Source organism: Temnothorax longispinosus, chromosome 9 (genome assembly GCF_030848805.1).
Source record: "Temnothorax longispinosus isolate EJ_2023e chromosome 9, Tlon_JGU_v1, whole genome shotgun sequence".
Classification (NCBI taxonomy): Eukaryota; Metazoa; Arthropoda; class Insecta; order Hymenoptera; family Formicidae; genus Temnothorax; species Temnothorax longispinosus.
In genome coordinates, this window is record NC_092366.1 from 19,836,327 (window position 1) to 19,851,328 (window position 15,002).

Here is a 15,002-nt window from a genome sequence, read left to right on the forward strand (position 1 = left end):
TCGCTTCGACCTGGCGCCGTGCCTCCGAATTGTCAAATAAATTCGCACTCGACACGGACCTGTTGCGAGCTCTGTTTGCGCTTTCGTCCCGCTGGTAATAGTTTGACTTGGCGGCGACCGAGCGGAAACTTTCGGCACGCTGCGCGTCCTCGCAAGAACAGCAGAAACCCTGAAAGCGATCCGTCGTCTTGTTGCGCGCGGCTCTTATTGCAGGGACATAACTTGCCTAAAGTTTAATTAAATGGCTCGCCATTGTCGGGGAAGTTTAGATAAACTGTCGTGTAAATGACATGTCGATGGTATTTTGAAATTACTTTTGTCTTTTGGGGCAGTTCGATTCGATCGTAATTAGGAACAGTTGTAAGAGAATATTTAATAATAATAATAATAGATGACTTTATTGAGGGCAAGAAAACTAATAAGATGCAATAGTAATTAATAATGCATAACATAGAACCAATAGATAATAATTTGAATGCTAAATTGATGTGTTATATGGATGTATTATTATAATATGTAATGCAGCCTTATTTGACGTACACACTAACATGAAAAAATTAATATTTTACGAAAATATAATTATTCTCGTATTTTTCTATCTTATAACTTGCCTCTTGCTTAATTTCTTGGTTCTAATAAAATATCTTTCTCTAGCTGCACTTTTTAAAATTTTCTAGACATATAATCTATCATTTATGTGTATAATCTATTATTTATCTGTCATTTTTTTATTGGAAAAAAGGTCAAACTTTCGTAAAATAATAAATCCTTATTTTGTAATTTATTGATTCAACAAAATTATTTTTTATTTAAAAAAAGCAGATAAATGTTGTTTATAGGTGGTGTCTTATGAATATATTTGTTTTTTTATATTACTCTTACTTGACTAAATGGAATTGGCTCTCCATTAACTAACATTTGACCGCAAGTTGGATTGTTTAGACCATCGTTACATCCAGTGAAGTTGGCTCGATGATTATTAATGACTTCTTCTCTTGCCTCCGCATTGACAACCTTATTCAAAACGATCGACATGTAGAAGAAATATTTTCTTTCTATTATACGAACACGCGAATAATTCAAACAGCGCGAATTTATCATCAGTTACTTAATATGCATTTTTCTGTATCAAATGTAGATAATCCAGAGTACGTTAATGAAAACTATTTTGTCGACCCCAATCAACAAATCATTGATGAAACTTAATTGATAATTTATTCGCGAAATATTTTTGTAGATAAATAATTACTAATAATATTATTATCGATGAGAATTCCATTCTATTATTATGTATTTTCTTAGCCAATGTTGTATTAGTTTAAAAAAAACTGTCATGTACATTAAATGTAATATAAATTAATATATACACTTACGCCTTGTAATCTCAGTCCATATAGATGCAACAGAGGTTCTTGACGGATTTTTATGACGTACGGATTACGCAGTCTGATTTTATGCATCTTTACCGGATCCAATACGTGATCCACCAACACGAATTCTTCCCGCGTGTTCGTCTAATAAAATATATTATAATTTCTTACAATAATTGGCCAAAACTTTAAACCAAAAAAAGATAACAATGATCTTTACCTTGAAATAGTAACTTAAATAATTTCGATAAATTAATTATGTATATCCAACGATACCTTGCCAACATTGTTGATCTTCATGCTAATAATCACTTTTCTTTTGCAATTTCGTATTGATTGTGTACGCGACGTTTCTCTGCTATCAATATAATAATTAGTAATAATATTAACAATATTATAAATCCAGTAATAATAAAAATATTTGCTATATAATCAATCGTTTTATAAATTATGCCAGTTCCGAAAATTTCAATGTAAATTGCGTTTGCCTACACTTCTTTCCGTGTTTTCGAACAACGAACCAGAATAGCTCTGATTTCGATCCATGGATGAGCTTGATCGACGAGCGGTTCTTTAAACGAAAAGTGTCGATAATCCTCATGCTCGAATCGTTCGTTGTAAAACCCACGTCGGAGCCATTGGGGCGCGCAGTCAGGATTCTTCGATGGATGATACTGGGGAGCGTATCGAAACTCCGATATATAGGGGTGTAAATGTGGAGAAGCACTTTCGGGATGAGGGCCAATTGACGCGAGTACCATCTGAGTATATATTTTAATCGCATGCATCAGATATCGAAACTAATAAATAAGAATCAATTAAAAAATAAAAGGCATCGAGCCGTAACGAGGTGTAAATGTTAATGTATTGAATACAATTATTTTTGAATTGATTTTTAATCTTGTGAGCCTTTGGATTTATAATAAATAAGATTATCAATAATCTATTTCTGTAAATCTTTATTAATTTATATTAAAATAATTTACGAATCTTAGAAAAGTTTATCGTATGATGGAGAATGTGAAAACGAAGTTGCCAAACGAGAGTCGATATCGGGAGATACCTGCAGCGTTATCCAAAGGATCTTGAAAGGGCGCGAATGAGCTGGTGACATGTTAGATTATCCGGTGCGACATCGTTATCACTTGCCGGGCTCATTTCAGATGCAAAACGGCATCGGGCGTGCTACTACACATTCTATCTTGAGACTTGACACAACGTGCATGTCGTAATTATTCAGCGGGACAAATAGATTGGCCAAATTTCCGACCGAATGAACTAAATAATCTCGTAATGTGCACCTTGTAAATAGTAGATTCCTTTTGCGTATTTTAGTGTTGCAGTTTATAGGAAGTTGAACAGAATTCGAGGATGTAGGGTTATGATTTATTTGAATCGGAGTAAAACTCGATATCAATGATGAAGCTACTCATTTAACAATTCGATAAATCTAGATCCTTGTTTGTCAATTACAAACACAGATGTCTATAGACATCTGTGACTACAAATTAATTTAGTTTATAATGGAATAAAATATTTAGTTTATCGTTGTTTTGATCGAAGAAATATTTATGAAGATAAATTGATTTTTTTAAATTCTTTTACGTAACGAGAAAAGTGAAAGTAACTTATATTGACTTTAATTTCAAAGAAAAATTAAGAATTCTGCAATTTAATAAAGAAGTTTACAAATAAAGAAAGCAGTAAATTCTTAAAATTGCTTTTTAATCTGTACATTTTAATGTTGAGTATAAATAGATATAAAAAAATAACGTGTTATTTTATTTATGGGCTGCAGTTAATTTGTCTTACCTCAACTTGTTAAAAGATCGTATTTATTTAATCAACGCCCGCATGTGAGTAAAACTGGCAGCTGTTGAATTACCCTTCATAGAGCGAAGACATTTAAGCGCTATTCTTATTCATTTAGAAGCGTTTAAAATAATTTGAAAATATACATTTTAGGGAGTCGTCATTCATTAATTTATTTTTAAATCTTTAGATCATCATTGGATAGATGATTAACATAAAGAATTTAGATATTGTTGTGTTTTGTTCAAATCGCAAAACTAATAGCTCGCAAGAATACAACAAGTAATTATCATATAGCGCAACAATTTGCGATGGTTGATAAATTGGGAATAAGTAAAGAAAGAGACAAAAATAATTTTTTTTCATTATTAGTTTATTCTGACATTTTAAGATGTATGGACAATTATTATATAATAATTTTATATAATGAAAGGTTCTCCATGGTGGTAACTTTATATAATGAGGCGTTTCACTCCTTTTTTTTATCTCATCTTTTGTGTAACGCTCGCCCTTTCTCCCCTGTTGTGATCATCTCCCTCGTAATAAGACTCTTACACATCATTCTTTCACAACGGAAATCAAATAATGATTATTAAACTATGAATGCATCATGAAATACGTGCGCTCTTGATTATTGATCGTCAATTAAACGTCATTATTCACTTCATTTTTTTTTGTAGTTATCTTTATCATTACCAGTGTGTTATAATAATTACCATTAATCATTATAATTACGATATAACGCTATAATTAATCCTCCCACACAATTTACTGTATTTCGCTCGCTTCCGACCGTAATAACGGTAGAGAGAGAGCACATTTTTTTTTTTATATGATAGGATGCATAGCGAACGTGTCGCGGCTGTTCTCGGCACAGTAAATTTCACCTCGCCTCGCATTATAGTCATCATTATAGTGGATTTTCACCGGGAGGCCGTGTATCTTCGAAAGAATCCTCGTCGTCCCTTTCGACGTCTTCCGCGAACGCGAGCCCCTTCAGGGCGGCCTAGCCGCGTCTCCTCCGACTTCCTTCCTCTCGCGACAGATTAAAAAAAAGAAAGCAAATAACCGACAGATTTAAAAAAAAGTACGACAGTAAAAAAATAAGTAGATCGGATAAAAAGTAATCTCTGGAAATCCGCTTGGAAATGCAACGTTCACACGGCTCGCAGTCTCTTAAGAGGTTTGACGCGATCTTTCACGCCGTGTCTCGATCAATCGCGGTCCTTTTCTTTTTCTCATGCGTGAGAAGCGCGCAATTATACTCGCAATTATACTGCATATAGGATGTACCGAGTCTACCAGGAATTATTTTGCGGACAGGCGTTTCGACCTATTTGATGATTTTGTGATTTTCAGCTTTCTAAGTTTCTCGTTTGTAGGCCGAACACGATTGAAGAACAAAGCGTATTCGTCGTCAATCACTTCGACAAGAGCTTTCATATTTCAAGTACAATGCGACAATTAAAAAGAAGCTCTTTTTATTACCGATTAGGTTTATCTCCGCTGAGTCGGCTCCAAATTCGTCGTAAGACTCGTCCGTAAAGTATTTCTCGGCGGGTCTGGGACACGCTGTGCACGAACTTAAATGACTGTGTGAGCGAACAATGTCAGGTATACACGTGTACGTACATGTACGTGTAGACATTTAGTTGTTACGTTATTTTTTTTTTTCGTTTTTTGGTTCGATTACGTGACTAGAAATGCTACACACATACGTGCCATCCATCCGTCCGCACGGCCACACGCATACACACATAAAAGTATGACTTAGCAGTAGTATAACTAATACGTATCTCTATATTTATATATGTATAATTATATATTTGTATGTATAATTATATATATATTACTCGTCACAATAGCTTCTACCGGCTGTCTGTGTATTAAGCTAATTTTACAACAATATGGCAATCATGGTGAATAATGAATAATACAGCTACGTTATCGCGAGACTACACAGTCAGTAAACACTAATCTTAGGGACAGTAATACAAAATAAAAAGGACTCGTATCTCGGATATACCAGTTTCACCAAGCGAAATTAAGTCGCACGTTTGTGCCACGAAGCAACTCGCGCCGTCGGTCGCACGAACCAGACGCCGACGAGACGTTCCTCCTATCCGTCGTGAAAACTTCGCAACTTTAATTCGCAACTTTAATTCGCTACGAACGAAAGCGCGGACCCGAATATTTTTAATAGATAAAAATACCGACGAGACTGAATATTTTCTAACAAAAATAAATAGCAAACACTCGACCGTTCGACCTGTGTGATCCAGCTATCATTTTTATAGCGCATTTTTCATACATAGAGAAACATTTTACGTCGTATAAAAAAAAACCATCGTGCACAAAAAACTGCCACCGTTTTACAGAGCCACAAAGTTGCAACGTTTTCACACGGACGTCCCGCGCTGTCGCAACAAACAAAGACGAAAAAGTAATTCCTCATCGATCTCACTCCGCAAAACTGTCGCTTCGAGTTCTCTCTTATCGAGAAAACTCGTTTTATCTTGGACAAATTCTTCGCGGCGTGACTTTCTCAGATTTTCAATTCCACACTCCCGATCAAGTTGCCTCGTCAATGAAATCGCGACCGCGCTAAGCGACTTTTTTCTTTCGCGCTCTGCCTTCCCCGTTTACCGCGATTCGTAATAGATTGATATGAAAAATGACACGGATCATTGCGCGCAATCGCCATATCGCTACGTATTAAACTTTTCTAAGGATACATCTGAATAAAGACTGTCCGGAAAAACGCCTCGGCGAATAAAAAATAATCGCTATTTTTCCTTCTACGGAAACAAAATAAAATATAAAAAACGATTAAAAAATCTTCGATCTTATCACAAACGTTTCAAACGTGAACGTGTCTAAAAGGTACCGCAATTTTTCAGATGTCTCTCATAAACGACTTTTCGATCGTTTGAGATATATTTCGCCGTTAATGAAAGAAAACTTCAATTTCCCCGATGTTGATGCACGAACTAGGCCACCCTGGGCAAGATTACGAGATATCGGATCGTCGCGCTTGGTCCGACGGTTGCAATGTGAGACGAGCGTGAGGTGAAACGAAATGAAATGTACGTCGCAAAGTGTGCCTCGAAGGGAGAGAGCTCGCTTGTAACACGCGTGCCGTGAAACAGCGGAGTGAAAGACGCGGCGAAAAAAGACTTGAGACTTGCCGATCCGACCGTATGGCACGAGCTTCATTCGCGTACGCAGCGATACCCCGTATAGTGGTTTCGTGTGTCTCGAGCGTATATTACACACATTTAATGTAGTATCACACATAATACTATATTATTATATATTATAGTATTATATTATATATACAGACTCGAGACGCCTGTCCACCTGTCTCGTCATCGCAACGCGATTCACTCGCCTGTCTCGATCTCGTCTACCGGCTTTTACCGCTCATCGTCTTCGACTAATCAATTTCTAATCGGTTATCCGCCGATCTCTCCGCATGTCGATCCCTCACGTCGCGATTATGCGAAGTCAGTGGGCAATTACGTCGAACGGGTTACTCGCTTCGTAGATCTTTCTTTCGACCTTGCCCAAAAGAGCTAGTCTTCTGCGCGCCACTTCCCGTCTCGATCTCGCAGACGTTCCGTGTTTCGATTTTTCACAAACCGTTCGCTCGCGTACAGCCGCCCGTTTCGCCTAAGTTTCTCGTCCAAGCATTCATCAAGAAAACACGCGTCCCGCATACAGAAACATCGTCACTTATATCCGCTTCTTAATGTTGAATCATGTATATAAGCTAGCAACGCAGTAAATCGGTAAACTTACAAATATACTCTCGCGTTTTCCTGTTCCCGCCTCCCGATCCCCCTCGCTTATCCTCAATGTTTTATTTTGATATCTATGAACATTTCACGTAATTAAATTTGCGCGTGTGAACCCCCCCTCCCTCCCAGACCTCCCTCTTCCCCGAATGTATTCTCAGTAAAACGGTTTCACCGACGTGTCGTCGACGAGCTCCTCGATAGATTGACTAGAGCCGAGAAACGACCATCTCCACGCATGATTGCGATTTAGTTACGTTGCACGGTCGTTAGGATCTCTCACTGAATCCCAGGTTCGCGTGGAATCAGTACAGGAGGCAAATCGAGCAGCGTCGAGGGGTGAATCTTGGCTCTCGTTGAACGAGGCAAGTGATCTCTCGGCAACAACGTTTTCACGCTCGATTTCGCTTCCCGTTTCGCTCTCCTGATTTCACGCGTTCGCCCCGTTTAAGATAACTGCATGGTGATCAAATCGCGCGCGAGTAACTGGATTCGACCGACATCGTAACCGATAGCGATCGTCTCCTCTAACGAACCGGTCAAAGTCTTGCCCGCACAGTTGATCTTCAAATGGTCACAGTGGGCTAAATTTGTTAGAGCAGTATAGTTGACACGATAATTGAAAGTTCCTAATCCTTGTACCAACGCTAGAAACCGATGCTCGTGATCGGTCGAATCCTCGTATCTCGCGACAACGACCGCGGCGTCGATCCCGTCGTGTCCAATCGCTCTCTCGACAGAAAACGCAGCTTACCGGGGCCCTCGATACCCTAACGTAGCTAGACTAAAAGTTAAATCACGCGCATTGGCACGCACTATTTGGTACGTTTCGTTTTGAGACTTCTTACACATATTTCTCCTTTTTGGTTTCCGGTATAAATATTTTATCGCTAAATTCACAAAGCACAATTAGCTCATCACCCGTCTCGCTGATGACGCCTCGACTACTCGTAAATCGAACGCGTTTAGAAGCGTCGACGCTCGCCTGACACTTGAAAAGATTAAAGATCAAACTGTTTAAGATCGCTAACAAGTAGCATCGCTGCCACTCAAGACTCGTTTCTAGAGTATCGACATTTTGTCACATCGGTATGAATTATGGTGGTCCACATAAGCGACACCAACGGTACAAAACACTCAATACTCCGAAGAGAATATCTGAACTCTCCTACGAGGTCTAAAAGATGTCTGGAAGTTATCTCGGAGATGCCTTTTAAATGTTCGTATCGTTCAAGCATCGTTCCAACATTTGAGAGCGCATCTTTCTTCAAGTATCAGACGAGCACAAGTATCGACGTCCGATATTTTCGAGCGATTCGCTTCAAATGCGTTCGTTAGCCCTCGATACATCATGCAAGTCACGTTCGCGCTTCTCATCCACGTTTTCGTCAGGCAATCAATTGTCGTCTTTTTCCTCCAAGGACCTTTGTACTGATCCGATTACTATCGGACGACAAAACGGGCTCGCAATCTCGAGCGATCGACCTCTCGTCACCCGACCTAACATATACGTTTATTCCTCTGCACTAACGCCCTTTCATCATCTCCCTTTCTGACGAGATAGCAATCAGAGTAATCGCAACGTAACGATACTCGTCATCGGTAGCTCGTTTTTTTTTTCTCTCTCTCTCTCTCTCTCGTCGGCGTCTCTCCCAACGGTCCCCGTGTAATAAAATATAACTTATGCGAGATAGCGCCGAGTACAGTACGATTGTGCGCAACGAGATTCTTACTTGCCTGTCCCGGAACACGTTACGCACGTGCTGTTGGTGCACGCGCCTAAATGTGAGGTCCCATTTGTGTGCATGCTCTCGTACACCTTCCCTCGCCCCGCCCTCCCTTTCCGTGCACTGAACTTAACCACCAGTATTGTCGGTACGCCCCGGTAGGAAAAGAAAACGAAAAGGAAGAAAAACGAAGCACTTAGAAAAATACACTCTTAGGATCTTCCCGCGAATTGCCGCAGCGCGTTTACGCGTGTGCGCAGGATGTCCCAGAAATTGTGTACACACAGGTACGTGCCGTATGTGTGTCCCTGCTCGAACGCATGGAGCGTCCACCGTGAAAATCTTGAATCACCGCCAAGTAATTTGTGGACAATTATTTTTAATCGCAAGACGTCTCGCTATTTCGCACAATTTTTTTTCCTCGGGACACCGCGAACAAGACGTCGCGAATTATCCCGTGAGTAGAAATTGCGTGATGACTTTTCATCTCCCTAATATTCTCATCGGGAAATTTCGCGGAGCGAACGGATAATTCAAAGTCGCGAGGATTTCAAGGATTCGACACGTTCTGTATATATTCGGAATTCGTGTACGTGTGCGACGATAAAAGTATACTATACATATACATGACAGTCTGCGACGATCGTTAACGAAGGAAACAGGTTTCTCCACCGTGAAAAATAATTTATGCGTATGTGTATGTGCGTATGGATCGACATTTGTGACTATAATTTTATGTGCCTAGGAATATCCCGTGTGCGTGGTCGTCGTATTAATTGCATGACGCATAGAAATGACGATAAAGTAAAAATAGAGGGTTCTAACCGTTACGTTACGAGAAGTAATCAACTGAGCTTGGAGACACTTCGCGATGTCGATGCCGTTTGCTCTCTTATAAAATTGTCACGGTTGCCCTTCAGCCGCTCTCCGCTTATCAAAATGCAAATCTGGAAAACGCTGTCGGTGCTCTCTCGAGAGATACGTACGATCGCGTGTGCGAATTTGTTCCTCGATGAAAGGAGAGACGTAAGAGAATATATGAACGTGTATATGTGTATATATAAACCGAACTCCGAGTGCGCTTAGTAAAATCTGTGTGTGAAAATTGTGGGAAAAGGATTTCGACTCGTGTGCGTGGCGCGCACGCATGACTCTTCTCTCCCTTCCTCTACGTGGAGCGTCATGGAATGCTCGAGCGTTTCTGCAGCGAAACGAGAACGAAGCCGAAGATCAGATCGGATATAAAAGATGCTCGAGCCTCGACGAACTTTAACGTCGACAGCCAGCTTCGATCGAACGGTCCGCGACCCTCTCAATTTTGTACAGAACTCGCGTTCTCATCACCGACGATCAGATGCAAGCACGAATAATTAAGATCCTATTTCTCCGGCACGTAAGATCGTAACATCGCTCGCAGGAAACAAGTGCAAACCAATCGAAGTACAATATTCTGACGGATTCATACTGGTTTTCCGCAAAAACGACATTCTGCCGCATCCGAGGATTGGCCCGCCGCGCCGTTCTCGTTCATAGAGCACGCGTTCTCTTTCGCAATCGATCGTTCCTCCTTCGCCAAGGAGCGTGCCGTTTCTCCGACCGACATCACGAACGATTGACGACGTCGGCTTCTCGGATTCGTTAGTATAAGACAAGACAAACTAAACGTTTCCGCTACGCTTCTGCACAGCGTTGATAACGAAAGGGGTCGTCTTTCTCTCTCCTTTTCTCCACCCTCTCTATCTCTCTTTCTCGCGTCGGAGTGGAACCGAGACGAGCCACGAACTCATTGAAGAACATCGTCCGACCAGCCATGTCGCGGGTAACGTTTTCCTCCTCCGTTTGCGCTTAACGTAGAATACAGAATTAGCCTAGTAGAGACCGCAGCCGCGCAGATTATTGGCGATAATGACGTCTGTGACTGCGTCGAACACAAATTGAATGTTGTTCGTGTCGGTGGCACAGGTCATGTGGCAGTAAATCTCCTTCGTGGTCGACTTATTCTTCGCTTCGAACTGTGCCTGGATGTATGCAGCCGCTTCGCTGTACTCCTGCGCACCTACGGTGAGCAATTCAACGTCTCGTTAGCTACCTTTGGCGTAAGATAAACGTAAAGACGACGTATTCTGATATTATTTACCAGCGTATTCGGGAAAACAGATTGTAAGAGGAGACTTGCGGATTTTCTCCTCGAAGAGATCCTTCTTGTTCAGGAAGAGGATAATCGAGGTATCGGTAAACCACTTGTTGTTGCAGATCGAGTCGAACAGCTTTAAACTCTCTTGCATTCGGTTCTGTAAAACGTCAAAAGCATTACAATCTTGCTCATTTACACAAGATTTTTGCGTACAATTTCCGCGGATAAACATTTACAGGCTTCATATTCTCGTCATTTTCTCTTTTTCGCGAAATACGATAATTAAATCGATTAAGCGCGGAGGGACATGATCAAGAGAGATACGCTTATGTAATAATTACATCGGTATAAATAATTACATCGCCCGAATAGTTCAAGCTCATGATTTATAAGACTCGCTCTCTAAACGTGATCGATATTGTGATTTAAAGCGATACTTGTTGCGATACGTGGTTCACTTGCTGCCGCGCATAATCCGTATAGGCTACGATGGACCGGCGATACAGGTCACGAGACATACACCGTAATGACAATTAACAGTGGTAGGACGACGACACGCGTGTGTCACTACCGCACGCGAACGGAGAGTTCAACGGAACCTTCCCACGTGCAGCGACCCCGGCAATTGAACCCTTGATTCCTCGGAGCTTCAGTTACGTGTACTCCCCGTCGCATTCCCAATTTGGACGTGATACTCTTCTAACGGATCGCACGCCGTACGTTCAACATGGTATCAACCGTGCCCAATGTCGATTATCTCGCATTCTTAATGTAACCGCATGAACGCGCGCATTTGTACTAGTCGAACGCAATGAAAAGAGAAACCGTTTGATCTCTATCATATATCTCGTGCATTGAAAAACGTGACATGTTAGCTATAACGGAAACATTGCAAGAATATTCCTGGATTTTTTAAATTTTATTATATTAATGCGGCACACACATAAAAAGAAATATTAATGATTTTTTAAAACATTAATGATTTTTTTCGCAAGATATAACACTGTTTTTTTTATAATACATAAAACATATTACTTTAAAATCATGAAAAGAGTTTATTTGCTTATTATATCAGAAATTCACGATCGAGTTTAGATCAGTTGTTCAGAATTCAATACACTTTAAATTCGTAGTGTCAAATTATACTCAATTTAAGTCATTTTTAATTTTCCTATAAGTCGCTACTGCTTCTACTTAATATGTCGTTAATTTAACTAAAACAATGTTAATTTAACTAACCCAATAGAGTTAAAATAACACTGTTTTGTGTTAAAATAATAAATTTCGACACACATGGTAGTTAAAATAACAAAATATTATTTAAATCAAAGTATTAGTTTAAATTTCATCCTTTAATATCTAACAATGTATAGTGAATGTATGTCGAAAGGGATAAATTAGCATTGTTTACCGTCGTTTCGTCCTCGTGCAAGACCTGATCGTATTCGGACATTGCCACGCAGAAAATAATTGCAGTTACATCCTCGAAGCAATGTATCCATTTTTTACGCTCGCTCCTCTGACCACCCACGTCAAATAATCTAGAAAAACAAGACAAAGTTAAAAATAATCGATTTCATCATTTTATTCTCTGAGAATCTTTAGTTTGATTATTAATTCCCTGCGTAACATCGGGTCATCATTAGGATATAATCTCGATAAATAAAACATCAATGTCCACGTCTGCAATCGTGACAAGCTTATACACTGTTTCGATGCGTAATGTCTCGTCTAATTAGTTCTTAATCGGCACTCGATATCGCTGAAAGGCTAGTACGATTGATTTAACAGGGCCATAATTATCCCGACACGCGTTTCAACCGCTAACAACGCTAATTTTCGATTCCGCCCGACAAACGGGGAGAAGTATTGGCCGCACATACGACTCATCGCTCAGCTTCGTTCCAAGCAAACGCTCGAATTATCACGGTAATGACTCACGCGTCGGCCATTCATAACGAGGTAGCCGCCTCGCATCTCCAGAACGCCGCGCTCGCCTCGCGAGATTACACAAATGAGTCGGCATAAATGAAGCAAGAACGATTGATATCGTTCACGCGCAGAACGATCCTAATTAAACTCGCGAATTTATTACAATATATAATTCATCTTTCTATTTTAATCTATGTCTCATGTGATATCAAATAAAATCTCGACTCACTTGAAATTGAGGTTTTTGAATGAGAAGTGAACTTCCACGATTCCCGTCGTTTTCACTCGGGTCCTGAGAATATCCTGTTCCGTTGGCTGGTATTCCTTCGCTCCTAATCGATCCAAGTCGTCCAGGAAGCTGTAAAGAACGACGGATTTGTAAAAAGCTTTGCAGAGGTGTAACTCTGTTATACATTGATTGATATGCATGTTTTATATATTTCGACAATATTGTTGTAAATTAATTATCTCGTACACAATTTGTTCTCGCATTAATCGTTCTGACTTGTTTTTAAAGCAACAAAATAACTTTTCTCTTAAATCAACTCCAGTTTATCCATTTCTACAATTACGGTTTTCCCCACGTGCAAGCGTTATCACCTGCGGTTTCGAGTCTCGACTAAATTGTAAGGACCACAAATTCTTGACCGGTCACTACCGTTTAATTAACAATAAATGCGCATCTATTTATACAACAAATCCAGTTTCGATTCCGAGCGGTGAGGAGCGTTTGAGGTGGGAGCTAGGGCGCGGCTCGCAACAAGTAGCTAGAAGCGAGCGGATATAATAAATGGCGTTACTGTAATCAGGTCTTCGTAAACTGCCGTGCGAACTGGCCGCCGCACGAGGAAACGCTTCCGCCGGTGCAAGTACCTTTGAAGTTTCTCGCCGATCGTTTGCGAAACCGGCACCATTGACGGTACTCGCAATTCAACGTCGATAATAATCGAATCTAATTATTTTTTTCTGAGATATTATTTTAGTTACACAGTGCCACTTGGCAGAATTAATAGCAATGTTCAAATGACTAATGGAAAAAAAATTTTTGAAACATTTGAATCATTATCTTTATTGCAAATTGCATGGTTAAATGAATTAGTTCCATTAGCAGCTTAATAAAAGCGTATATTTATTGATGTTGAGCGCAGGTGTTAAATATTGAATGATAGATGCATATTGAATAATAAATATTTAGCAATGACAGTATTATAATAATGCTAAGAATAATGATTATTGTTTCTCAAAGCAAAATCATCGAGTGAAGACGATTGATGTCACTTCAAAGATAATAATTTTCTCGTATCGGCAATTAGGATCACCGAACATTTTTCAAGAAGCAAAAAGGGGAAGTAAAAGGTTAGGTAAAACCACGCAGCGCCATCTTTTTAAGGCCTCTGCTTACGGCGTTTAGGGGTTGCAAGATGAGGGTTGCGAGATTCTCCTTCTGGCTTCCGTAATGAGAAAAAAGGGATGAGATGAGGAAGGGGAGTAATCGGAAGCTGATGAAGAGGACTGGTGATGGATGAATTTCTGACGAAGAAGAAAGAAAGAGAGAAAGAAAAATGCGAAAAGTAATATAGTAAAATGATGTGAGAGAATAGAAGATGGAATGAAAGGGTTCAGAGAATATGAAGGAACGAGAGAGAGAGAGAGAGAGGGGGGGAGGGGGGAGTGCGCAGGAAATGGAAGCAAAGATCGAAGCACGAGGGAATCAGGCCGCCATGAAGGATTCAGCGATTCGGGACACGCCAAAGCCGAGACGAGCGAGCGAGTCCTGGTAATATCTCCCTCGGGAAAGAAAGAGCTTAGATTTTTCCGTCAGGAGGGAAGAAAGGAGGAACGGACAGAGGGACAGACGCGAATAAACCAGGCAGAAAATAGGAGAGAAGGTGGTAGTTTCGCTGGAACCCGATCGGCCATCTTGGTCGTATGCCACGTGACACGGGCGTGGCGTGACGTCATCTGCGATCAATAATGACGAGGTGCGCACGAGGGAAGAGGAAGAGAATCCCCGAAGAAGGCGGCGAAGAGAAAAGAAGAGGGAAAAAAAAGAGAGACGGAAGGAGAGACGGTTGGCGCGCATTTCTCGTAACATTTCGACTATCGGTGGCCACCTCTCTGTCGTATCATCATCCCCCCCCCCCTATCCCTCCCTCTCGCGACCCCGCGTTCGGGCAAACCTGTCGCATCTCCCGCGGCAGGAGGACTCACCCCATCGCGACTTCTTCCA

At 40.6% G+C, this 15,002-nt stretch overlaps 1 protein-coding gene across 1 annotated transcript in view; it reads right to left on the reverse strand.

Annotated features, from left to right (window-relative positions):
• Positions 1 to 3,995: 3,995 nt before the first annotated feature.
• Galphao (G protein alpha o subunit) overlaps positions 3,996 to 15,002 on the reverse strand; it is a 33,082-nt gene continuing 22,075 nt past the window's right edge. Inside the window, exons 6-9 of the mRNA XM_071787296.1 lie at positions 13,002 to 13,130; positions 12,252 to 12,381; positions 10,844 to 10,997; positions 3,996 to 10,762 (exon numbers count right to left, since the gene is read on the reverse strand). Coding sequence (XP_071643397.1) covers positions 10,575 to 10,762; positions 10,844 to 10,997; positions 12,252 to 12,381; positions 13,002 to 13,130 — 601 coding nt within the window. The 3' untranslated portion in view covers positions 3,996 to 10,574. The remainder of the gene's footprint in view (positions 10,763 to 10,843; positions 10,998 to 12,251; positions 12,382 to 13,001; positions 13,131 to 15,002) is intronic.